Here is a 27,592-nt window from a genome sequence, read left to right as displayed (position 1 = left end):
AATTCATTCAAATTACCCGAGGAAATTCATTCGAATTTCCCGTGGAAATTCATTCGAATTTCCCATGGAAATTCATTCGAATTTCCAGTGGAAATTCATTCGAATTTTCCGTGGAAATTCATTCGAATTTTCCGTGGAAATTCATTCGAATTTCCCGTGGAAATTCATTTGAATTTCCCGAGGAAATTCATTTGAATTTCCCGAGGAAATTCATTCGAATTTAATGAGGAAATTCATTCGAAATTCCCGAGGAAATTCATTCGAATTTCCCGTGGAAATTCATTCGAATTTCCCAAGGAAATTCATTAAAATTTCCCGTGGAAATTCATTCAAATTTCCCGTGGAAATTCATTTGAATTCCCCAAGGAAATTCATTCGAATTTCCCAAGGAAATTCATTCGAATTTCCCAAGGAAATTCATTCGAATTTCCCAAGGAAATTCATTCGAATTTCCCAAGAAATTCATTCATTTCAAGGAAATTCATTCGAATTTCATGGAAATTCATTCCGAATTTCCCTGAAATTCATTCAATTTCCCAGGAAATTCATTCAATTTCCCAAGGAAATTCATTCGAATTTCCCAAGGAAATTCATTCGAATTTCCCAAGGAAATTCATTCCCAAGGAAATCCGTTCGAATATCCCAAGGAAATTCATTCGAATTTGCCAAGGAAATTCATTCGAATTTCCCAAGGAAATTCATTCGAATTTCAAGGAAATTCATTCGAATATCCCCAGGAAATTATTCGAATTTCCCAAGGAAATTCATTCGAATTTCCCAAGGAAATTCATTCGAATTTCCCAAGGAAATTCATTCGAATTTCCCAAGGAAATTCATTCGAATTTCCCAAGGAAATTCATTCGAATTTCCCAAGGAAATTCATTCGAATTTCCCAAGGAAATTCATTCGAATTTCCCAAGGAAATTCATTCGAATATCCTAAGGAAATTTATTCGAATTTCCCAAGGAAATTCATTCGAATTTCCCAAGAAAATTCATTCGAATTTTCCAAGGAAATTCATTCGAATTTCCCGAGGAAATTCATTCGAGTTTCCCGAAGAAATTCATTCGAATTTCCCGAAGAAATTCATTCGAATCTCCTGAGAAAATTCATTCGAATTTTGAATGAATTTCCTCAGGAAATTCGAATGAATTTCCTCAGGAAATTCGAATGAATTTCCTCTGGAAATTCGAATGAATTTCCTCGGGAAATTCGAATGAATTTCCTCGGGAAATTCGAATGAATTTCCTCGGGAAATTCGAATGAATTTCCTCGGGAAATTCGAATGAATTTCCTTGAGAAATTCGAATGAATTTCCTTGAAATTGAATGAATTTCCTTGGGAAATTCGAATGAATTTCCTCGAGAATTCGAATGAATTTCCTCGGGGAATTGAAATGAATTTCCTCGAAATTCGAATGAATTTCCTCGGAATTCGAATGAATTTCCTCGAATTGAATGAATTTCCTCGAAATTCGAATGAATTTCCTCGAAATTCGAATGAATTTCTCAGGAAATTCGAATGAATTTCCTCGAAATTGGAATGAATTTCCTGGGAAATTCAGAATGAATTTCCTCGAAATTGGAATGAATTTCCTCGAAATTCAGATGAATTTCCTCGAAATTCGAATGAATTTCCTCGAGGAAATTCGAATGAAATTCCTCAGGAAATTCGAATGAATTTCCTCTGAGAATTCAGATGAATTTCCTCTGAAATTGAATGAATTTCCTCTGAAATTGAATGAATTTCCTCGGGAAATTGAATGAATTTCCTCGAAATTCGAATGAATTTCCTCAGGAAATTCGAATGAATTTCCTCGAATTGAAAGAATTTCCTCGAAAGAGAATTCGGAAATTGAAAGAATTTCCTCGAAATTCGAATGAATTTCCTCGAAATTGAATGAATTTCCTCGGGAAATTCGAATGAATTTCCTCGAAAATTCGAATGAATTTCTCAGGAAATTCGAATGAATTTCCTCGGGAAATTCGAATGAATTTCCTCGAAATTGAATGAATTTCTCGGGAAATTCGATTGAATTTCCTCGGGAAATTCGAATGAATTTCCTCGAAATTCGAATGAATTTCCTCGGAAATTGAATGAATTTCCTACAGGAAATTCGAATGAATTTCCTCAGGAAATTCGAATGAATTTCCTCAGGAAATTCGAATGAATTTCCTCGGGAAATTGAATGAATTTCCTCGGGAAATTCGAATGAATTTCCTCGAAATTCGAATGAATTTCCTGGGAAATTGGAATGAATTTCTCGGAAATTCGAATGAATTTCCTCAGGAAATTCGAATGAATTTCCTCGAAATTCGAATGAATTTCCTCGAAATTCGAATGAATTTCTCGAAATTCGGAATGAATTTCTCGGAAATTCGAATGAATTTCCTCGAAATTCGAATGAATTTCCTCAGGAAATTGAATGAATTTCTCGGAAATTGAATGAATTTCCTCGAAATTGAATGAATTTCCTCGAAATTGGAATGAATTTCGAATGAATGAATTCCTCGAAATTGAATGAATTTCCTCGAAATTGGAATGAATTCCTCGAAATTGGAATGAATTTCCTCGAAATTGAATGAATTTCTCGAAATTCGAATGAATTTCCTCGGGAAATTCGAATGAATTTCTCGAAATTGAATGAATTTCTCGGAAATTGAATGAATTCGAATTCAGGAATGAATTTCGAAATTGAATGAATTTCCTCGGGAAATTGGAATGAATTTCTCAGGAAATTGAATGAATTTCCTCGGAAATTCGAATGAATTTCCTCGAAATTTGAATGAATTCCTCAGGAAATTCGAATGAATTTCCTCGAAATTCGAATGAATTTCTCGAAATTGGAATGAATTTCTCGAAATTCGAATGAATTTCCTCGAAATTGGAATGAATTTCCTCAGGAAATTCGAATGAATTTCCTCGAAATTCGAATGAATTTCCTCAGGAAATTCGAATGAATTTCCTCAGGAAATTCGAATGAATTTCTCAGAAATTCGAATGAATTTCCTCAGGAAATTGAATGAATTTCCTCAGGAAATTCGAATGAATTTCCTCGGGAAATTCGAATGAATTTCCTCGAAATTCGAATGAATTTCTCAGGAAATTCGAATGAATTTCCTCAGGAAATTGAATGAATTTCTCGGGAAATTGGAATGAATTTCCTCGGGAAATTGAATGAATTTCCTCGGAAATTCGAATGAATTTCCTCGGAAATTCGAATGAATTTCCTCAGGAAATTCGAATGAATTTCCTCAGGAAATTGAATGAATTTCCTCAGGAAATTCGAATGAATTTCTCAGGAAATTCGAATGAATTTCCTTGGGAAATTCGAATGAATTTCTGGAAATTCAGATGAATTTCCTTGGGAAATTCGAATGAATTTCCTTGGGAAATTGAATGAATTTCCTGGGAAATTCGAATGAATTTCCTTGGAAATTCGAATGAATTTCCTTGGGAAATTCGAATGAATTTCCTTGGGAAATTCGAATGAATTTCCTTGGGAAATTCGAATGAATTTCTCAGGAAATTGAGATGAATTTCCTTGGAAATTGAATGAATTTCCTCGGAAATTCGAATGAATTTCTCAGGAAATTCGAATGAATTTCCTCAGGAAATTCGAATGAATTTCCTCGAAATTCGAATGAATTTCCTCAGGAAATTGAATGAATTTCCTCGAAATTGAATGAATTTCCTCGGAAATTCGAATGAATTTCCTCGAAATTCGAATGAATTTCCTCGAAATTGGAATGAATTCTCGAAATTCGAATGAATTTCCTCAGGAAATTGAATGAATTTCCTCAGGAAATTCGAATGAATTTCCTCGAAATTCGAATGAATTTCCTCGAAATTGAATGAATTTCCTCGGGAAATTGAATGAATTTCTCGAAATTCGAATGAATTTCCTCGAAATTCAGATGAATTTCGAAATTGAGATGAATTTCTCGAAATTCGAATGAATTTCCTCGAAATTCGAATGAATTTCCTCGAAATTCGAATGAATTTCCTCGGGAAATTCAGATGAATTTCTCGAAATTCGAATGAATTTCCTCAGGAAATTCGAATGAATTTCCTCAGGAAATTCGAATGAATTTCCTCAGGAAATTCGAATGAATTTCCTCAGGAAATTGGAATGAATTTCCCCGTGAAATTCGAATGAATTTCTTCGGGAAATTCAAATGATTTTCCTTTGGCAATTCGAATGAATTGCTTCGGGAAATTCGAGTGAACTTTCTCGGGAAATGCGAATGAATTTCCTCGGGAAATTCGAGTTACCTTCCTCGGAAAATTCGAGTGAATTTCTTCGGGAAATTCGAGCGAACTTCTTCGGGAAATTCGAGTGAATTCACTTGGAAAATTCGAATAAATTTTCTCGGGAAATTCGAATGAATTTCCTTGGGAAATTTGAATGAATTTCCTTGAGAAATTCGAATGAATTTCCTTGGGAAATTCGAATGAATTTCCTTGGGAAATTCGAATGAATTTCCTCGGGAAATTCGAATGAATTTCCTCGGGAAATTCGAATGAATTTCCTCGGGAAATTCGAATGAATTTCCTCTGGAAATTCGAATGAAATTCCTCGGGAAATTCGAATGAATTTCATCGGGAAATTCGAATGAACTTCTTCGGGAAATTCGAATGAATTTCCTCGGGAAATTCGAATAAATTTACTCTGGAAATTCGAATGAAATTCCTCGGGAAATTCGAATGAATTTCCTCGGGAAATACGAATGAACTTCCTCAGGAAATTCGAATGAATTTCCTCGGGAAATTCGTATGAATTTCCTCGGGAAATTCGAATGAATTTCTTTGGGAAGTTCGAATGAATTTCTACGGGAGGTTCGAATGAATTTCCTCGGGAAATTCGAATGAATTTCCTCGGGAAATTCGAATAAATTTTTCGGGGAAATTCGAATGAAGGAGGACATCCATTCAGGTTTCCGAGGAAATTCATTTGAAATTCTCGAGCAAATTTATTTAAATTTCCCAAGGAAGTTCATTCGAATTTCCCGAGGAAAATTATTCGAACTTTCCTAAGAAATCCACTCTAATTTCACGATGGAAATTATTCAAATTTTTCGATAAATTCATTTGAATTTCCTGAGCAAGGTCGGTTACGTTCAACAAGTTACGAATAAATTTTCTCGGGAAATACCAATGAGAAAGAAAATTCGATAGAATTCCCTTGGAAGATTCGATTGAATTTCCTCTAGAAATAGGAATGGAAACCTTCAGAAAATTCTAATGAATTTAGTAAAAAAAAATCACGAATGATTTTTCGAATTTGGATTTTTTTTTTTCGAGCTGTTCCTTTAGATATTTGAATGGATGTACTCCAGAAATCGAAAAGAATTTGAAAATCTTGAGTAATTTAAATTTCTACGGGATTTTTTCCGAATGTGCCCTAAAGTTAAGAAGAAGAATTTATAAAGTCCAACGACGTAAAATAAAGGCGTATTCGTTTCAGTTTCGCAAACATCTGTCTTGCATGCGCTTATTTAATTTGCTCGCCAAATCAGAACATAGATACTTCTTTGTGTCGCTCGACATCGTTCCCCGATTGATTGGAAGAAGCATTCAATAATTCAAGATTATCGATTTTTATATCATCACTCAATAAATATTGTAGCCGTTCGTTAATTTTTTACATCGCCGACGCTGATGGGACAACCTAATATGCAGCCCAACTCTTTCGCGGGGAGCTCACTTGATTATCTTTTGTACATTCTTACCCAACTCTTGCTTAACGATCGGTTCTAAAATGACAACTTTGTTGCCGTCGGAGAGCCTCACTGCTACTGGTGCTAAAAGCACTCCGTGTCCGTATCTGCAAAAGCAACCCATAACCGGTGAGAAGAAAGCTCGTCGAAATGGTTTCTAAGTGTGCAACAAAAGGGCCAACAACGACCGTTGGAACATCACGCGACTTGATCCGTTTTTTTTTTTCATTTTGCTGCGAGGTACCATCGCGTCGTTCTTTCGGCCCAGGTGCGCGCCCAACCGAAGCTGAGGTGTAGTTGAACCTTGCGCGGTTGACGGGGCATAAAGAAACATATTTCATGTCATTATTAAACAGCAAATATTGAAAAGTTTTCCTCCTGCCACCGTCACCACACTGGATGCCGCCCAACTTCTTCTGCCTTGGTATCAGAAGTAAAAATATCAAACATTTCCTGTGGTGGTGGGGAGGAGATTGTTTACTCTTGTTTTTCCCGCTTCACTTTGATATTTTCTCCGGCTCAACGCTTCCAACACGAGAGCGACTCGATGTATTGATCCTTTTCGACAAATATCATTCCCCTTCTCTGTCAGTCAGTCCCGTTTTCAATCTAGTCGTTTACTGGAGCCTGGCGGATAGAAAACTGTCCTATTTGGTGATATGACTTTTTAAAACAACCTCAAAACTGTTGCATTTTTTAATTTTGTAAACTTTTAAAAAGTTCTCTTCTAGCATGTGGTCGTTTTGGACGTCCCATCATTATATCCGCCAGACTATAGTTAGGCGACTAAAGTTTTTCACATCTCGCGAGCTTTTCCACAGTGCGGATATGACTCTGCGCGTTGTCTGCTATTTTCCAAACGCTGCTGCCAGCTCCAGATCAATCGAAATGTATGTCCTATAGGAAGACAGACAGCGACTACAACTCAAACATCACAGAGCCTGCCACTGCTCCACACAGTTCACTTTGTTTCATCAGGCAGCCCAGAGTGTATGTATTCTATATTAAAAATTTCTCGTTCGTCCTCGTCCTTTGTCGCTCCCGGTGATGGAGGCTCGTTTTGGTCCTAATGAATATGATCTTCAACATGTGTTACAGCCGCAGTAGAGGCAGTGCTTGTCGTGAAGAGAATTGAGGGAAAATGGATATTAAAGTTATCAATGTTCATAGAGGATCTTGCCCTTTCTTAAAATTAAGCTTCTATAAGTAGGAGGGCGTGGTGACGTAAAATATACGATGTTCGAAAAGTTCTGGTGCGTCATGCTCAGATGATAGGGAATCTATCTGTGTTGAGCTCAGTTTATAATTAAAAAAACACACTAATTAAGTTAAAATGATAGGGAATGGCATTGGAGCATTTCCATAGAACAATGAAACTTTCTGAAAAATATTTAGAGGTTCCGACCGATCACTATTCGAAAAATTAGCATATTAGACTATTTTGAAACCCTTCTTGAAGCTCAAAGAGGGAAATAAAATTTTATTAACAAATGGCGAAAAGGCTCAAAAACTTACTCAGCAGTTCGAGAGTGCTCATAATTTTAGTCTAGGTCTCACTAGTCCAATTGAGGATCAGGTTACACGGAGCTTTGAAGACATTCTCAATCAAGAGAATGTTTTTGACCCTTCGTTGGGAACTAATTTGGATGAAGTGAGATCTATTACCAGAAAATTAAAAAATATGAAAGCCCCGGGTGATTATGGTATTTTCATACATACTTATCGAAAAAGTTTCTGAGAGCTCTTTATTCATTTTGGTTAATTTATTCAACAAATGTTTTCAATTGGTATACTTCCCAGATAAATGGAAAAACGCCAAAGTTGTTCCAATTTTGAAGCCGGCCAAAAATCCAGCTAAGGCTTCTAGTTATCGCCCAATCAGTTTGCTTTCTTCAATAAGCAAACTGTTTGAAACGATTATTTAAAATAGAATGATGGTTCATATTAATGACAATTCTATTTTTGCTGATGAGCAATTTGGTTTTCGCCATGGGCATTCAACCACCCATCAGTTATTAAGAGTTAACAATTCAATTCGGCTCAACAAATCTGAAGGTTATTCGACTGGAGTTGCTCTTCTTGATATAGAGAAAGCATTTGACAGTAATTGGCATGAAGGTTTGATTGTAAAATTGATGAATTTTAATTTTCCTATGTACATCATTAAACTGATGTAAACTATCAGAATTCCAAATCCGATTGATTACCTGTAACGGCTGGTGTCCCCCAAGGCAGCATACTGGGGCCCATATTGTATAACATTTTTACTTCTGACTTACCTGATTTACCACCTGGGTGTCAAAAATCTTTGTTTGCAGATGACACGGGCCTTTCAGCCAAAGGGCGAAGCCTTCGTGTCATCTGTAGTAGATTGCAAAAAAGTTTGGATATTTTCTCCACTTACTTGCGAAAATAGAAAATTTCCCAGAATGCTTTCAAAACTCAGCTTATAATTTTCCCACATAATATTCCTATTACTATATATTGTGCAGAAAATTTGATTCGAAAAATACGTTTATGTAGTATTAGTCTGTCGTAAAAATACGTCAGTAGTATTAGTTTGTCGTAAAGCACGGTGAAGAGTAAGACTAGAACTCTTACAGAAGACTTGAAAACTACATTACGTGAAAAAATCTGCTTCCGATTCTACCTGCTCACAATCGATGAAAATACTGAATGTAAAAAATCAAGTTTACCTACGCGAGAAAACTTAACCACCACTCAAATTATGTTGACAGAAATGAAATCAGAATACGGAGATTTGCTGTGTTATTGCGCAGTTGTTGAGAGATTTTTTTCTCTTTGCAAAGCCAATGCCCAATATGCTTGTTCCTGAATGGGTGAGTGGCATAGACTTCATAGTAGATGTCACAAAATATCTCAACGACTTGAACATAAAGTTGTAAATCAGGGATTAACACGTCGAACTTTTATTATCCAACATGCAAACTACTGAGACAAAATTGATACAATTTGACACAATCGATTGTCGAGAACTAATACATTTATCTAATCGAAAAAAGTCAAAGCCTTTCATTGCAATGAATTATTGGCAGTGGCTGATTTTCTACCCGCCGCAGCCACATCCAGGCACTATAGTATATGCACAAAATAGCCAGCAAGAGTTAGCCGCCAGAAATTTGTATGGCGAAACGCGGGTTTTCTCAAAATAAGGAACTTTTCATGAAAAACTATTTGGTACCGGTTATGTAGGATGGTGTCCGCTACTATTATTATTTATTCAGACTAAGGCCGAAGTGGCCTGTGCGGTATATAAGAGTCTTCTCCATTCGGCTCGGTCCATGGCTACACGTCGCCAACCACGCAGTTTACGGAGGGTCCGCAAGTCATCTTCCACCTGATCGATCCACCTTGCCCGCTGCGCACCTCGCCTTCTTGTGCCCGTCAGATCGTTGTCGAGAACCATTTTCACCGGGTTACTGTCCGACATTCTGGCTACGTGCCCGGCCCATCGCAGTCGTCCGATTTTCGCGGTGTGAACGATGGATGGTTCTCCCAACAGCTGATGCAATTCGTGGTTCATTCGCCTCCTCCACGTACCGTCCGCCATCTGCACCCCACCATAGATGGTACGCAGCACTTTCCTTTCGAAAACTCCAAGTGCGCGTTGGTCCTCCACGAGCATCGTCCAGGTCTCGTGTCCGTAGAGGACTACCGGTCTAATTAGCGTTTTGTAGATTGTCAGTTTGGTACGGCGGCGAACTCTATTCGATCGGAGCGTCTTGCGGAGTCCAAAGTACGTACGATTTCCAGCCACTATGCGTCTCCGAATATCTCTGCTGGTGTCATTTTCGGCAGTCACCAGTGAGCCCAAGTACACAAATTCTTCTACCACCTCGATTTCGTCACCACCGATGCAAACTCGCGGTGGGTGGCTCACATTGTCTTCTCTTGAACCTCTGCCTATCATGTACTTCGTCTTCGACGTGTTGATGACTAGTCCGATCCGCTTAGCTTCCCTCTTCAGTCTGATGTAGGCTTCCTCCATCTTCTCAAAGTTACGTGCCATAATATCTATGTCGTCGGCGAAACCAAATAGCTGGACGGACTTATTGAAAATTGTACCACTCGTGTTAATCCCTGCTCTTCGAATTACCCCTTCCAAAGCGATGTTGAATAGCAAACACGAAAGATCATCACCTTGCCGTAACCCTCTGCGGGTTTCGAAGGGACTCGAGAATGCCCCTGAAACTCGAACTACGCACATCACCCGATCCATCGTCGCTTTGATCAACCGTGTCAGTTTATCCGGAAAACCGTGTTCGTGCATTAGCTGCCATAGCTGGTCCCGATCGATTGTATCATATGCGGCTTTGAAGTCGATGAATAGATGATGTGTGGGCACGTTGTATTCGCGGCATTTCTGCAGTACTTGGCGAATGGCGAACACCTGGTCCGTGGTGGAGCGTTCTCCCATAAAACCCGCCTGGTACTGCCCCACGAACTCCCTTGCAGTTGGTGCTAGTCGACGGCATATAATTTGGGAGAGTACCTTGTAGGCGGCATTCAGCAATGTGATTGCGCGGTAGTTGCTACAATCCAGCTTATCGTCCTTTTTGTAGATGGGACACACGACACCTTCCATCCACTCCTGCGGCAAAACTTCCTCCTCCAAAATCTTGGTAATGACCCAGTGCAGCGCTCTAGCCAGTGCCTCACCACCGTGTTTAAATAGCTCTCCTGGTAGTTGGTCAACCCCAGGGGCTTTGTTGTTCTTCAGCCGGCCAATCTCCTCCTGGATTTCCTGGAGATCCGGAGCCGGTAGAATTATGTCCTGCGCGCGTTCTCCCAGGTCCATCACCATACCGCCATCTTCGTCTGCCACATCGCCATTCAGGTGTTCTTCGTAGTGCTGCCGCCACCTTTGGATCACCTCACGCTCGTTCGTAAGAAGGTTCCCGTTTATGTCCTTACACATATCAGGCTGTGGCATGTGGCCCTTACGTGAACGGTTCAACTTCTCATAGAACTTTCGTGTGTTATTAGCGCGGTACAGTTGCTCCGTTTCTTCACGGTCTCGATCTTCCTGTGTCCGCTACTACGCCTACCAAATATTTTTTCGATTAAAGTGCTTAATTTGGAGAAATCGGACCTTAGATGCCTTTCGCCATACTGATTTCAGAAAGTTAACTCCTAGTGTGCCGCTGTAAGCACGCTCAAAGCAGTCGATTCATTAATGAATGAAAAACAAAACCACCCGCCGCCGCTGCCAGCATGACGATGCCAACGAATGAATTATTGGCAGTGGCTGATTTTCTACCTGCCGCTGCCACATCCAGGCGCTATAGTATATGCGCAAAATAGCCAGCATGAGTTAATCGCCAGAAATTTGTATGGCGAAAGACATCTAACGCGGTTTTTCACAAAATTAGAAACTTTTCATGAAAAACTATTTGGTACCGGTTATGAAGAATGGTGTCCGCTACTACGCCTACCAAATATGTTTTCGATTAAGGTGCTTAATTTTGTGCAATCGAACCTTAGATGCCTTTCGTCATACTGATTTCAGAAAGTTAACTCCTAGTGTGCCGCTGTAAGCACGCTCAAAGCAGGCGATTCATTGAGATTCTCACGTCCGAATGTGTGAGTGGCGATAAAAGGAAAACAAACACTCCAAGATGGTGCAACTCAGCAAAGATTGGGTAAAAATGAGTATATTTCCATATATTTTTTGACTCTTTTGAAATCATTGTGATGACCCGATCATTTTTGAGGTTATAAGCAGAAGGAAAACAAACATGTTTTTACACATGACGAATTGAACATTAGTGTGCGAGCGTTAAACGTCACTCATCTCTATATGCGCAAACATGCAACATGCAACAATGGATCGCTTTCATATTCATTAATTATTGTAGATCCAGTTGAAAACCGAACTGAGCTCTCGCGACAATCGCATTTTCTCCCATTTCCAAATGTCGCAACTGGCGCACGACTATGGCGAAGATGCGCACTACTCGCGATTCAGTTGCGACATCCGGAAACGGGAGAAATGCGATTGTCGCGAGAGCTCAGTTCGGTTTTCAACTGGATCTACAATATTGAGGCCAATGCACTATCCGGCAATGTAAGTGTGAAATTAGAGAAAAGTTGTCGGTTATAAACAGGTGACAATTCCTGTTAACGTAATGCTAATGTCCTGTTAGTATTCTCAGACAGTGTATGTGAGAGAGAGAGAGAGAGAGAGAGAGAGAGAGAGAGAGAGAGAGAGAGAGAGAGAGAGAGAGAGAGAGAGAGAGAGAGAGAGAGAGAGAGAAAGAGAGAAAGAGAAAGAGAGAGAGAAAGAGAGAGAGAGAAAGAGAGAGAGAGAGAGAGAGAGAGAGAGAGAGAGAGAGAGAGAGAGAGAGAGAGAGAAAGAGAGAGAGAGAGAGAGAGAGAGAGAGAGAGAGAGAGAGAGAGAGAGAGAGAGAGAGAGAGAGAGAGAGAGAGAGAGAGAGAGAGAGATAGAGAGAGAGACGATTAATTTGTTTACTAATATTTGCTACTAATTGCAGTACCAAGCTCTGACAAATGATAATTTTCGTAAAAAACGCTTATAACATGCTTGAAAATGAAGCTAGCAACCATATTATAAAACCAAAAGACGCGCAATTCAAAGACCGTGAATCGATGCTTTGACAGTTTTTGAAAAAGTAGAAGCTGGAAGATTAATTAAAAAAATACATTTCACGAAATTAGTCACAATGATAACTAACACCAAAAATAGATCTTTTCTTGTAGATACTTTCGCCTGATGACGCAAAAACCTTAGCGAGTTATCGAATTATGTCGTGAAATTTGACGAATCCGACCATTGTGCGCTGTCGCCACCGACGATTTTTGGACCCGCGCTCACTTCTACTGCCGTTTTACGCATAATTGTCCCATGCAGTCTAGGACAATTGTGATTTAAATACAGTAATATCCCGATTTTTTCACCCCCCTGGTGAATTTTGGGGTGATAAAACAGGGTTTGTTAAAAAAATGGAAAAAAAATCAACTTTTTAGTTCATTCCATAAATATGACACAAATATGACAAAACAAACAAACAAACAAGCATCATCAGATCCGGTGCCCCCCGCAATTGGGGCCTATTAAAAGAAATTTATCATGGGTTGTAGCCCCCCGAATCAGTTCATTATCGTAACAGCTACCGAAAAACGTCTCTCACAGTATGCTACCTATCGAGATAAGTGAGTGATAAGTGACATGATAAGTGAGAGATTTTTTCATTCTCCTTTGGATTTAAACCCTGACAGAAATTCTCGCTTAACTTTTCAAAAGGACCTAAGTAACATTTTTTTCATGAATTAATTTGAATAGCGCAATCAACATAACAACATGAAAGCTATTGATTGCGCTATTCAAATTAATTCATGAAAAAAATGTTACTTAGGTCCTCTTGAAAAGTTAAGCGAAAATTCATCAAGTCTGTTCGCTATTTTTTGAGAACAAAGTTCCTCAAAAACGTTTACTGATGTGAATAATAGATAGTTGACCTCCAATGCAAAAAAGAACTGACATCTAAATTTCAGAAAGACACATCTTTCGTAAGCTACATATCTGTGTGAACAATTTGTATCAACTTTTGGCCAAAATGAGATTTTTATTTGCACTGGAAGTACCCCAGGGTGTTGAGTTTTGACAAAAATTATTGATCTGTTTCAAAGAAATCGAAAAATTCGGAGTAAAATTGTTCTTTTTAGTTTTTTGTTGTTTTCTCGAAATTGTGCAAAATGGATAGGCTAGGTGTACCAGTTGTGGCTATAGCACCAGTTGTCGCACTAATGCTTTATATACCAAATGGCCAATCAAATCACCGCAAACCAAGTTCATATCGATAAAGCATATTCATATGATACGATAAAACCTTTGATCTCCTCCAAAACAAGCAAAGCATAATTGTAAAAATTGATTTTGCTTAATTTTTGACGTCCTTTGCACCAGTTGTCGCACTAGTGGTCCCTATTTGACCAGTCCCATAAGAAAACAATGGGATTGGCCAAATAAGGAACCAAAATTAAGAATAGTGCCACAACTGGTGCATACGCTTCTATTATGGATTAATCAATTTTGATGATTATAACAAATTTTATTGTGGTTTTCACAGCTGTTCTAAGGAGCAGGAACTAAAACCTTTCGCTTGATATATAAAGTACACCCACATGTCTTTTACTTATTTTTTAAAAAATAGTTGTTCTTATGTATGGCGTCAATTGGTACACCGACCCTATATCTAGGAACTTTTTTCAAATGGGCCTAATTGATTCTGACTTTCATTTTTGGAACAGCGATTGTGCTCTAAATTCAAACTATTTTGGTCCACTAATGCACCCAACATAAATAATAGATTGCGATCTATCTGGTAGTAACGTCAGTTGAACGAAATATGCTGACAGAAAACTAATAGACAGAATATGAGTCGTTTCAAATTTCAAGGTCAAATACAGTTACGCCTATTTGAAAAAAGTTCCTAGATATAGAGTTTATCAAACAAATGATTTAATTCTAATCAAAAATCATTAAAAAAGTTTTAATAATTGTGTATTTTTAATTGCAAAACCTTGTCTCTTTCTTAATATGCGAAGCGATAAGTAAACTAAAGCCTCCACAACAATATGTATTAAGGGCTGCGGAACAAAAGATAAAACGGACAAAACGTCGAATGAACAAATTAAAAAAAAACTTCAATGCAGTCTTCCTGATCCAAACAAACTGATGAATAATATGTTAAGAATATGCTTCTGAACTAAAATCTAGGATCTAAAGGTTCGGAAGCCTCTGTTTAAGAGGCATGGAAGTTTTTTTTCAGACAAACCTCGGTTGCTTCGTTGCAAGAGGATTGAAAGCATCCTTCCACGCTTCTTGGAAGTCTTCTTTCAAAAAGTTCGGAAGGCTCCTTTCAAGAGACTCGGAAAGTTTTTTGTTCAAAAAGCTCGGAAAGCTCCTTTCGAGAGGCTCGGAAGGTTAATTTCAAAAGGCTCAGAAAGCTTCTTCCAAGAGGCTCGGAAGCCTTTTCCAACAGGCTCGGAAGTCTGCTTTCAAAAGGCTTGGAAGCCTCCTTTCAAGAGGCTCGGAAGCCTTCTTTCAAGAGACTCGGAAGATGCCTTTTAAAAAGCTCGGAAAGCTCCTATCAAGAGGCTCGGATGGCTTCTTCCAAGAGGCTTGTAAGCCTCTTTTTAGAAGGCTCATAAGTCTCATTTCAACTAGTTCGAAATCCTCGTTTCAAGAAGCTCGGATTTCTTCTTTCAACAGGCTTGGAAGCATTTTTTTCTAGAGTCTCAGTTTCTCGAAAGCTGCCATTCAAGAGGCTCAGAAGCTTCTTATTATGAAAAGCGGAAGCTTACTTTTAAGATGGGGTACCTCGATTGATGCAAAAGTTCGAAGGGGTACGAAAGGGTTGAGAACCATTGTTCTAACGCAATTAAATCATGTTTAGTTTTTTTTAAGAAAATTATTTTGAGCTTTTTAGTGGAATTTCTTCACTTGTCATAAGACGAGTTTGTACAAGTACAAGTCGAGTCAATAACGAAACACTGAAGACGGCTTACTGTTGAGATCGAAATACGTATCTGTCAAGATACAATTAAGTGGTGGATTTCAATAGGTTTCGTTTTTATTTAAAACAGTTTTAGCCATTCTGTATGACATTCTGAGAAAAAATATATTTTACTTTGGTTAATTTGAAAATGTATAAATAAAATATTGTCAAATTGAACAAAGTGGTGATATTTGCAAACCAATGGAAGCCTATAGGCATAAGCTAATAACTTGTTTAGAAATTTAATTTATTTCATCTTTCAGAAAATAAAAAAAATTGTTGGGTGTTGATTTTATGCCGTTTATAAAAAAGTGGTTGGTTGTCGGCACCCAAAAAAAAAAACATTTCAAACGGAACAATATTAACTAATGGCGTTAATAAGTTTTGGTTTTTAACATCAAATTTGGGGTATTAGATTGTGAAAAAATATGTCAGAAAAATGTGTTCTATCGAATGAATAAAAAAGATCAACATGTACTTAAAAATTAAAAACCCCATTAAGCTTTCGAAAATTGTGATTTTTGCTCACAACGCACATAGGAGTACGCAGTGTAAAATCGTGACCAAAACTATGTTAATCACTTTGTCGTCTGTAAATGTATTCAATTAATAGCAAAGCGTATTCATTTTTGTTTTTGTGCTCTTTGTATTGATCTCTTAGTGAAGTATGACCACTGACGGCGTCAGTTATTGTTATTTGATAGAGCACCACTTGGCACAAGAACGCTTCCTTTAAGAACTACAGCGTGCTTGCGATAAGTGGTGCCAACTATAGGCACCATAGATTTCATAGACGAGCTGAGGCGAAGGCGAGTGTAGCCAAACGAGCATGACGTCACAAATCCAATCCAAACGGTTAGAAAAAAGTACCTAATATTAGGTACTTTTCACTCAAATCGGAAGTTCAGTGTGAGAGCCCAAAATTAAGTAATTTTTTCTTGAAATTAAGTTGAATTCACTTAATATTAAATAAAATATACTTAATGTTAGATAGAAATTAACCAAAAGTTAGGTAAATTTCACTCAACTTTTGTAAACATGAGATTACTTAACGTTGGGTTCCCACACTTTAATGCCCTTGTTGAGTGGTTTTGCTCTTCATTTTATGACAACAAAGGGAAGAGGGAGGGAGATGCAAGAGAACAAAAAGTACCTAAAATTAGGTACTTTTTTCTAACCGTGCAAGCAATGGAGCATGTGACGTCAAATTCGCGTAGTACACTGTGAAAAAACGGAAAAACACACTAAATCGAAATGACTCAACCGTGCCTCCGCTCGTCTATGGAACCTATAGTGTCTATAGTGCCAACCTCTGACCCCGCCAATGAGTATGATTTTTATGTAAATATTTTGTATTTAATTATTGCTTACTAAATTTTGAGAAATATGTACTTTGTTCGTTCACTTCGACTAAATAAATTTGTCATCGGATAATGTTAAAATCCCTGGATAATGCATTTATATTACATCAATGGAGCAGTTTAAATAAATACTAGGTGCTTTACTTCTTAACAACCTTTTACTTGTAAGTCTATAATTTCCATTTATGTGAACTTTGTCGTTCAATATCATAAATTTTTTTTTCGGTCTACCAAACTTAGCAAACTTCACTTATTTAAAAATAAAACCAATCACGATTGCGTCAGGATGCGTGAAATGTTTTTCATGGAGCTTATTAAGGAAACTCCAATCTTTCCAGCGCTGACATATTTGTTGTTTGATCGGGTATGGAACCTAATCAAAAGTTTTATTTTGTAAAACATATTGTTGTTGAAAAGGTTAAAAAGAAGCTAGCAATTAATATCATCATTATGGATCACCTGAAAACAATTTCAGATCGAATCACGCTTGAAAACTCATTATTGGTACCTATATTGATATTCATCTTAGAAATCATTAAAAATCCAGAAAAACACGATGAAACGTAAACATTTTTTCATAGACCATTGCAATAAAACTGGCATGTAAATTAAGGTGAGGTTTTGGCAGTCAGCATTGCGTACAAGTAATCAATATAGTTTCAAAAATCCCATGGCAAATTAGTATTATTGTTTGAAAGTACAAAAGCGAAAAATAATATGGAAATATAGGAAAATTTTGTTTTTGATTTTTGGCCAGGATTTGGGCTGAAATACTCCTCAGTTCGTGCTTATACAGCGCATACATGACATATGTCAAAATGTCCATATCTGTTATCTGTCAAAATTTATGTCGGGGTGCGGACACCCGACCAGTGCCGGCAACTGACCACCTTCCCCTATCGAATATTTTCTGGCCCACCAACAAGTGCTCATTCATTTTGTCGAATACCATTTGAACGATAGAATCATTTGGCCGAATGCCGTTTGGCCGAATTGTTAAAATTTGTTTCCTTATTAAGTAAAGTGAGAAGTGAGTTGTTCGAAGTGAAAAATGATAATTGTGAAGTAAGAAATGAGATATTCGAAGTGAGCAGTGAGGACTGAGGAGAGTAGTGGGAATTGAGAAAAAAGAAGTGAGATGTGATAGTAGCGAAGTGAGAAGTAGGAAGTGAGTAATGAGGGAAACAAAAGCAAGAGGGGAGAAGTGAGGGACGATAATTAGGAAGTGAGAAGTGAGATGTTAAGTCACTTCACACTTCTCACCTCAATTTGTAAATTCACTTCCTACTTCTCACGTCCCATTTCTAATGAGATGTGTGGCATGTTTTATTCTTCACTCCTCGCGGTCACTACTTACTTCTTATTACAAACTTTTCATTAATCGACTATTCGGCCAAATGGCTTTTAGCTTGACATCGTGTATATCGTGCATGTGAACTGATTCTGACAACATCGAGTTAGCGAGGTGAAAATGCATTAGAAAATTACTTCGACTTAGAGAATATTGAGTAAGGGAGGTTTCGACTTACGGAGGAGTCGCAGTATTTTAGATTCAAGGGACTTTGAATTTCGTCGAGTAAAGAAAAATATCGAGTTACAGAACATTGCATTGAGTACAGAACAGTTGTCGATTACTAATTATTTGGGCGATAAATCAACATGCGGTTTCGCTGGGTGAAAGCTGTTGAGTATTCCTTTCAGCTATGTAGGTTTTCTTTTAACCTGCACTGAATGGGGAAGCGTCATTGACAGTATAATGAAAAAAATAATTTCCCCATAGGGGCCGTCCAGAAACCACGTGGTCATATATGGGGGGAGGAGGGGTTTGGAAAAAAACCACGATAAATCACATGGGGGGAGGGGGGGTGTTGCTCTCGAACCACGTGGTTTTTTTTACACGAAAAACTTTTGGTGAATAACAATAAAAAATACAAATCATTAAAATTCAATGATTTAATCATTAAACGCAAAGCGCATCTAAGGGCCGATGCCCACGTAGCGTCTTTTCAACTCAGCGTTAAAAAGACGTAGGTGTGCATCGAGAAAAATCGATAACGCAACGTCGGTCGCAACGCCGATGCATATTTGCATTATTTGACCATCTTAGCCTAAGATCCTATTTCCATACAAAAATAAACGAAAAAACAGGTTGCGATTCAGTCTCAATTTCCACAAAAAAAAATTGAAAGGAAAAATGGAAAAATATTTTTAAAAAATCCGCCGCAAATGGTTTTTGGCATCACGCCGCCGACACTTTTGCATCAGCGGACTGCAGCTACAATTTTGAAAAATGTTTATGTTTTTACAATAATCCAAGAAAAAGTCGTAAGAAGAAAAATTCAAAAGAATTTCTTATGGATATCCAGAAAAAATCAAGTAAAAAAAATTCCTGTAAAAACTTTGACATTACTTCATATAATCCTGATAAAGTGCTGGCATTCAGAATTTTTTTGAACAATTCTCTCTGAAAAATTTTGCTTGGAAATTTCGCTACAAATTGATAATGAAAAAAAAATAAAAATACAAACAAAACATCTCCAGCGTAGATTCCGAATAAATTTCCTTAAAACTCCGAAAACAATTCCATGTGAATTCTGTCTGAAAATTAAAAACAGTCCCGTGGAAGTTACATATCATTTCTGGTGGAAAAACATTCTAATGTATTTCTTCGACAAGTTCTTCCAAAATGCTAATAGAATATACTAAGTTGAAAAGCAAACTAACTTCCAGTTGGAATATGGTGCCAATGCCACATGAAACACTTTGATATTTTCGTTGATTTTTTTTTTTTCAGTTTTGGAATTTAGAAATAATTTTTTTTTTCGGAATACTTTTTTACGCTCTTTGTGAATTCTATCACTTTTTTTTAACTTTCCAAGAATTTTTTTATTCGAGGCATTATTTAGAATTTCCACGGAAATTCTTTGGAATTCTCAAGGTTCATGTATTTTTAATTTTAACCAGAAATCATTTCAAAATTTCTTCGGGAATTCATTCATCTTCGGGATGTCATTTTGATTTCTTTGTAGGTTCAGCTAACCATTGCTTTAATTCTTTACCATGCAAAGATGTACAGGAAATGTTTTAGAAAATTTAAGGATTTTTCACATCAGAAAATCTTTAAAATTTTGATTTAATTTTTTAAGGAATTCCTACTGGAAATGCTTCAAAAGTACAACCTTTACAAGTACTACAAAAGTACATTTTTTTCGTTAGTTCCACTTGTAAAAACATCGGAATTTCCTCGGGAAATTCATTCTTGCCTACGCAATGCGGTCGGGTCTGAGCTTGACGACCGACTAGCAAATAGCTTACACAACCTCACTTGATCAGTACCGTTGCTGATGAAGAATGTGTATAGCCGCCAGACATTCTAAATACTCACGCTCCTCTAATGTGGACGTGTACAATACACATGTGGAAGTATTGGCTTGATAAATGGATTGCGAGTGATTTGACTATGCGTCCAACTTGGGAATCTCGAGCTCGTTCAGTAGCCGCTAGGTTGCGAAGGCCGACGGAGGTCCTTCGTAGCTTAGTTGATTAAAGCACCAGTCTAGCGTACTGTAGGGTCATGGGTTCGAGTCCCATCGAAGGGAAAGTGGTTACCTCCAATACATTTTCCAAATCAATATCTTCCACATAACGTACATATTCACATATGAGTTTTCATAACATTGTAAATTAACGTCCAAGTCGGGTGGTTTAATCCCCGGAAATAGGTAATTACCTTTGATTGAACCCCCTCATTATTGGTGTTTCAGATGAAAAAATAGAAATTTTCCATAATAAAATAGGAAATTGCCAATAAAGAACAATAATACACACAATAATAATAAATTAGCACTTGTTAAAGCAAAAATTGCAATTATGAAATAAGAATTTTCCATAAAGAAATCAGAAAGAAAAAGAAAAAAATAATAATTAAAAATCATAGGGATATTTTGGAAAATTTCTAAATCATTATAAATTTTTCTCGAAATTTTTATAAGATATTCGCGAGTCTACATTTTTTTGTATCCTCCTAATGCATTGAAGGTGTGCGAGTTCTAGATATACTAATAGGGGGATGGCTTTGGCAGGTTTTGTTCTATTATTGGCAGGAAGGTTTTTTATGACTGATTGTCCTCAAATTTGGCCTAAACATTCTTTGCGTATCAAAGAATATTGTGGCTAAATTTCATAAAATTTGGTCGACAAAAACCTCCCTGACAATAAATAATAGAACAAAACCTGCCAAAGCCGTCTTTTCCCCTACCTGATACACATTACAACATGATAACATCATCAAAATTTTCGACTTCATGAAAATTTATAATTTCCATGCTGGGTTTAGTTTTATTTTTAATCAATTAAAATTGTCCATCTTCAAAATTGATCGGATTAACCATATGTTTTAATTACATAAGGTTTTTTTTTAAATTTTTGTGCTTAAAAAAAACCACGTGGTCATGGGGGGGGGGAGGTGGGGTCTGCCAAATGACCACGATAAGCCACATGGGGGGAGGGGGGGGTTGAAAATCTTCAAAAATATGACCACGTGGTTTCTGGATGGCCCCATACTAATTTGCATGCAAATTTGAAACGGCTTGTGCTAAATCAGCTTTAATCCAAATGAGCTAAAATTTATTTTCAGAGGACACTCAGAACATGATAAAGAACCAGATGAACACTGTGGAGCAAAATCGATTTTTTGAACCACCCTAATGTGCATTGTGTAGCCTAGCTTGAAGAGAGCTTCATTGGCGAACTTAATAGTACTTATTGCAAATAACAATTGCAATTGGCATACATGCATTTTTATGAATATTAGTTTCAACTGATATTTGATGAAAATCCCATCCTAATGGTTTGTTACTCATTTTTTAATAAGAGCAGGAGGGGAATGTGAGGGTAACATCTAAGTTGCGAAATGAGTAAGTTACCATTAGTGTCTGTTTGGTTGGCAGATACCATAATCTCCCGTATAACGAATGATTTCATGAGCATCAGATCAGCCAACAGTAGGCCATGACTCAGGCTCTTTCTTTTCTCAAGCAGTCAACGGGTGCGGATGTTAATAAGCCCATACAAATGAACTCTTGACCGCACAAACCTGAATATATATTCCGATACTTTTTGGCAACACCCTTTAATTACTTGTGGTTGTCCTCAGTCCCTGTAACACAAAATCTTCTCTATGTATAAAAATGAGTTTGCTCTTCCTGTGAGGCAATATAACTCACTAACGGATGGACCGATTTGGAAGATTTCCTCACTAATCGAATCCAACTGTGTTTATAAATATGAAAAGATAGAACTTTTTGCAAAAAAGTTAACAAATGTGAAAATACTTACGTTTTAATGAGTTCTTGAAAACTATCGAACTCGTACTGAAATCGATCTAGCTAGAGGGCGACGCTGCAATCAACTAAAGGATTGACAGTTAGGTCCGGGCAGGTTTGTCTAGTAATATTGTGCCTTGCAACAAAATGACAACTTTACCACCACGTGGCGGCTAAATCTTCAAAAATATCAAAGTAGCTTTTTTCTTCAGGGAATATTGTTCTTAGGCTTCTTATTTTTCCTTGGAATTGAGCGGAGGAGTAGATTTTTTTTATGCGCGGTAAAATATATTCTTTACAAATAAGCATGTTAGTCCGTCTAACTCAACTGCACCAGCAATATCATCCCGGGCTCGTGCTGAAAACCGGTTAAGCGATTCTAAGTACTAACTAACTTTCTCTCTTACAAAGACGGAAACGGAAATCCTACTTTTCACTGCATTGGTTCACCGTCCGTGTGCTTCCTGGCTTCCTTCCTTACCTTTAAGACTGTATGATTCGCTCATTAACCATCCGCCACGTTATGCAACTTGAGGCTATGCTCCACTCACTGCAACGCGCTCTTTTCCTGATTCCATTTGCTCGTATGCATAAAGTTTCCCGTGTGGGTGTGCTTGTGTTCCTCTATTGTGTTAATATTTTGCCACACACGTACACACACGAGGCAAAGGCACACTTTAAACTATTAATTAAAGTTTCAAACACACTTAGTGGGCTGACTGAAGCCCGTCGAGCTAACCGGGTCTGTCGGGGGACTTGGGAGCTGTTGACTTCCACAGCCAGCAGCACGACCAAGATGGTGCCGCTCACAATCGATTATTCCCTTCACGAAATAATAGCCCTGTGTGTGTGAGTAAACGGTGGTCCACATCCGGGTGGGAGGGTCGGTTATGCAGCGACACAGAACGCCCGACGGGCCGGATCAGGTGTACGGTTGGAAAATTTTATGTGAAAGTTGACACATTAAGCCCGGGCGTACTGAGCGGCAGCAGTAAATATAAATGACTGCAATTTAAAAACCGACAGCCTCACGAGGTTCATTATTGCACATAGGAACGTCGACATCAACAGCACAGCCAGCCAGCCAGCTATCCTGGCCGAAGGGAGCCCGCAAGGATGAGGACAATTTCGCTTCATTCTTGGACACATACCTGATGCATGGCATCGACGATGATGACGATGCTCCGGCAGCAAGCGAGCTTGAAAATGGTTTAAACGTACCTTTGGGTGTAATGAAGTGCTGTTTCCCCCATACAGTAGCTGCCAGTTCGGATCTTCCAGTTGTGGTGAGACGATAATAATGATGATGGCGACGATGTCATTGATGTTAAGTCGTCTATCGAGATGAGAATCCCATTTTGTGCCTGTGGTACCGATGGCAAATCGGTTATGGCAGATTACTTAATCTACGTTCAGCAGAGCCGGCAGAGCAAAGTTCAAATGTAGTGAACCGATAGGACAATGTTCATAATGGAGGGCAACCACCGATTCCATTAGTTGAACCATCCTTAAATTGAAAACTTCCCTTGAATGAGTAAATTATAGTGCTTGGGAAATTCGAGACAGAATGACAAAGTCGCGCACGAGTCCAGCATGCTCCATCGCCGATAACGACGTCATGCGGTCAAATGCAATTCCATAAACATTTTTCCTGCCATCGCGAACGGCTCGCATACACTCGAGGGCATGGATAGACGCCCAACTGCGCTTGTTGGGGGTTTGATATGTGTCAAGGCATAACTATCGATTCGAAGGTGAAACGCTCAATTGCAATATCACCATCACAGTCCATTGTCCCTATATGTCCGACTTTGACACCACATGCTGACTACGCCCGTCGCATTCCTCGTTTCTGGATCACCATCACGAAGTCTCCGCCATGCGTCTGCGAGTTGCTTTGTGTTTGCTCATCCTGCTCATGTCGGAAGCTACATGACCATCAGCCATCGGAGACCAATCCCGACGTGGAGAATTGCGAGGAAACCTTTACATTCCGCCTGTTAATAGTACATAATAAACACATTATTATTAAATAATTGAGTTTGCGATGCGAGCATGTGCGATATTCACGCAGTTTCGCGCCTTGCATACCAACATTGGCGAATCGTAACGTGTCGAAGTCTATACGTTCAGTCTCGCGTTTCTTGTCCCTATGGAGCCTTGGAGCTCGGGCATGTAATATTCAACATATTTGATATGCTTTCAACCTTTCGACCAAGCATCCATTCAATAAATATGTAAACCCTGTGCCCGCAACTGGTAACCGATCATTGATTCCGCAGCTTAAATCGCATTTTTAAATGCCAATATTACACGGACTCATCAGGAGATACATTTTCCTCGTGAGATTCGATTACAACCCAATAATCAAGGAACGTGCTTCAATACCGCAAAACGGTCACGTCTTCCGTGCAGCGATATGTAACTGTCAACTGTCTGTTGGTTCCTTTCGCCGATTCCATTCCACGGGGATTCATTTCCCGGTAAGCCGAACCAATGACCAAACACATACACATATTGGCACACGGTTTTCTCTGTTCAACCGGAAAATCGCTACCGTCCTGTCGATTGGCAATACGCAATAGCCCTTTCAAATTGTGCGGTCCCTCCGTGAAGGCCAGTTCCATTGACCGGGAAATCTGGAACGTTTGTGCCTCTACTATTGCAGCCCTTTGATTGCGACGTGCAAGCATGGGCTCATGAATGTTTGCCAGGTCCACACACGCACGCACAACTCCTGCCAGGTGGGCAGCGTGAGACAACAATCGGAATGAGTAAATTCAATAACAACCAGGAGAAATGATTGCTTCCGTGTGAAAATCTAACAATCTCCAGTGGGCATCCAGCGCTACCGAGAAAACCGATCGAGGAATTGGGAAGCTTTAATTAAAAGAAATATTTGCTGCTGTGCACTCCCAAATTTGTTTCAGTATGAAGGTGCAGAGTTTGCAAATGGAACGAATATTCGATTAACGCCAAACTATGACAAAAGACAAACCGATTGTCATTTTATATTTATATTTTTTTCCCGAAAATTTTCGCGCGCAAAAACTATTTTTAATTCATTATTTTTGATTAACCTGTATCCTTGAATAATCTTATTAATAAATTTATCTAACAAGATAAAATTCCGGACGTGAGAGCAAAATTAGCAAAATAGGGACACCAACTTGATTTGGACCCCTCCACATTTTGGACCCTCCTGGCGACATTTTCTTAATATCCTAAATAAAATCAATGCCGCTACAAATTCCCTAAACTATTTAATGAAATCAGTTTGCTCAAGAAGCCAAACGTTACAATGCGTTACGCTTCATAGCATACATCACTTCAAATCTCAGAGGGTACCAATGCAAACTCTAACTTAACCTCACTTATTTTGACAGTTCACAGAGCTTGTTTACAAGGTGTTAGAAGAAAAATCGATGAAGGGAAGATTAAAATTCATATTTTTAGTTTAAAATTGCTGTGATCCGAATATTTTATTCTTTACATTCAGCATGAAATCAATCGCAAAGAACATCTACATGCGAAAAAATTACGAAACAATTTGACATTTGTGGAGGTCAACTACACCCACCGTCGAGCATTTTGATCAATGTGGTATATAAAAGGGCTTGAATTCACTTAATCAGCACCTTATTTTATGCCACGTAGGTCAGAATGCTCGGAGCGGTGGGTGCAGTTGACCTCCAGAAATGTAAAATCAAAGACTAACCCGCAGGCAAGGCGGCCATTACCGCTCGCGGGAAACTGGATACAATTACAATTGTAGTTATTGTTGATATTGCGAATTTAGAACGCGGCAAACTGCTCATTGATGCATGCCATTCGAAAGAAAAGATTTTGCTTCGGCTTATATCCAGTTTTCCACGAGCGGTAATGGCCGCCGGCCTGCCTACGGGTTAGTCTTTGATTTGACATTTGTGGAGGGGGGACCTCCTTAGCCGTGCGGTAAGGCGCGCGGCTACAAAGCAAGACCATGCTGAGGGTGGCTGGGTTCGATTCCCAGTGCCGGTCTAGGCAATTTTCGGATTGGAAATTGTCTCGACTTCCCTAGGCATAAAAGTATCATCATGTTACCATCATGATATACAAATGCACAAATGGTAACCTGGCTTAGAAACCTCGCAGTTAATAACTGTGGAAGTGCTTAATGAACACTAAGCTGCGAGGCGGCTCTGTCCCAGTGTGGGGATGTAATGCCAATAAGAAGAAGAAGGAGGTAAACTGCACCCACCACCGCTCCGAGCATTTTGACCAATGCGGAATATAAGAAGGTGCTGATTAAGTAAATTCAAGACTAACCCGCAGGCAGGCTGGTGGCCAATACCGCTCGTGGAAAACTGGATTGACTAAATTGGGGGTGTCCAAAATGTGTTACACTGTCCAACGCGAAGAATATTTTCATTTCAGAAAGTTGCAATTCTCAGCGATTTATAAACATTTGACTCAATTGATTTGAGATTCATGTCAAATTTCTATTTCATGAATAAGGCTTCCATCTATAAAAAGGTGTGATTTTCGTTTTTATCAAACTTGTCATTTGGTATAAGATATAAACATATAATGCGGTAAAAATTTCCTCTAGGGGTCTAAAATTGGAAAATGTTCCCAAAAATTTAGTCAAATGACGTGGAAGATGTTTTCTAACTCTACATTAGAATAGTTAACATTTGAAACCATTGAAAACAAAAACATCAAAGCATAACAGCTGTTTGTTTGTGGTATTACTGCGCAATGGTTTCTTCATTTTCTGATGGGAAATTTTTACTTTTGAAACGCCTAGTCAACTGAATATTCAAGCTCAAACGGCAAGAGCCTCCCACATATCTATAAAGCTCTAATTTAGTAATTGTTTGTTGTTTCAATCTTTTCCAGATGCACCATCCGATCCAGATGAAACCTGCCGATAGTGAAAACAGAAACGGTAAGTGTTTGCTGTATGTAATATTTATTCGATAATTTCGATTGAAGACTAAGTACACAACTACAACATATAGGCATCTCAATGACTGAAACACAATCCGAAAATTAAAATATATTTAAAATAACACAAAGAATTAAAATATGTTCGAATCCAATTTTCAAGATATTTATTTTGCTTACACGGTAAAAAATATACACGTCCATGCGAACTGTTCTGCATTTGAATATGCACTACTTTGGAATCAAATCAATATCAATAGCTGAGCTTGTCGCATTCAAAGACCACCACTTCCATTTGACGTGCACAATGTTTTGAATTTAAAACAACAAAATAAAAAAATAAAATTACCTCAGCTCAGATTTGAATAGCATACCTTTGCTTGAAAGTCCTCCGTCTTACCATGACTCCATCTCACACTTCGAAATACCTCTTGAAATAAGCAGAACAGATGAAAGAACTGTCATCTATTTTTAGAACAACACCAATATCGCTCCACTCTTAAATCAATAGCCTTGAACCTGTGAATTCAATAGCATAGCACTTTCAATTCTAGTGGAGACATTATTGGTGCTGATCGAAGTGCTAATCATTTCAACATCCAGTGAGTAGCACTTTGATCAACAGTGTTGATGTTATGGAATTGTCTGCATTCAACACACTCGTGAAAGGTGTGACACCACTTCAAAATCAAAGGAATATCATTTTCAATAATAGT

The 27,592-nt window shown here is 38.3% G+C and overlaps 1 protein-coding gene across 1 annotated transcript in view; it reads left to right on the top strand.

The window, feature by feature from the left end:
* LOC134213681 (CUGBP Elav-like family member 1) overlaps positions 1 to 27,592 on the top strand; it is a 495,491-nt gene that overhangs the window by 88,554 nt on the left and 379,345 nt on the right. The window contains exon 4 of the mRNA XM_062692950.1: positions 26,829 to 26,877. Within this exon, the coding sequence (XP_062548934.1) occupies positions 26,829 to 26,877 (49 nt within the window). The remainder of the gene's footprint in view (positions 1 to 26,828; positions 26,878 to 27,592) is intronic.

This window comes from Armigeres subalbatus, chromosome 2 (genome assembly GCF_024139115.2).
Source record: "Armigeres subalbatus isolate Guangzhou_Male chromosome 2, GZ_Asu_2, whole genome shotgun sequence".
Classification (NCBI taxonomy): domain Eukaryota; kingdom Metazoa; phylum Arthropoda; class Insecta; order Diptera; family Culicidae; genus Armigeres; species Armigeres subalbatus.
This window is presented reverse-complemented; position numbering and strand designations above follow the sequence as displayed.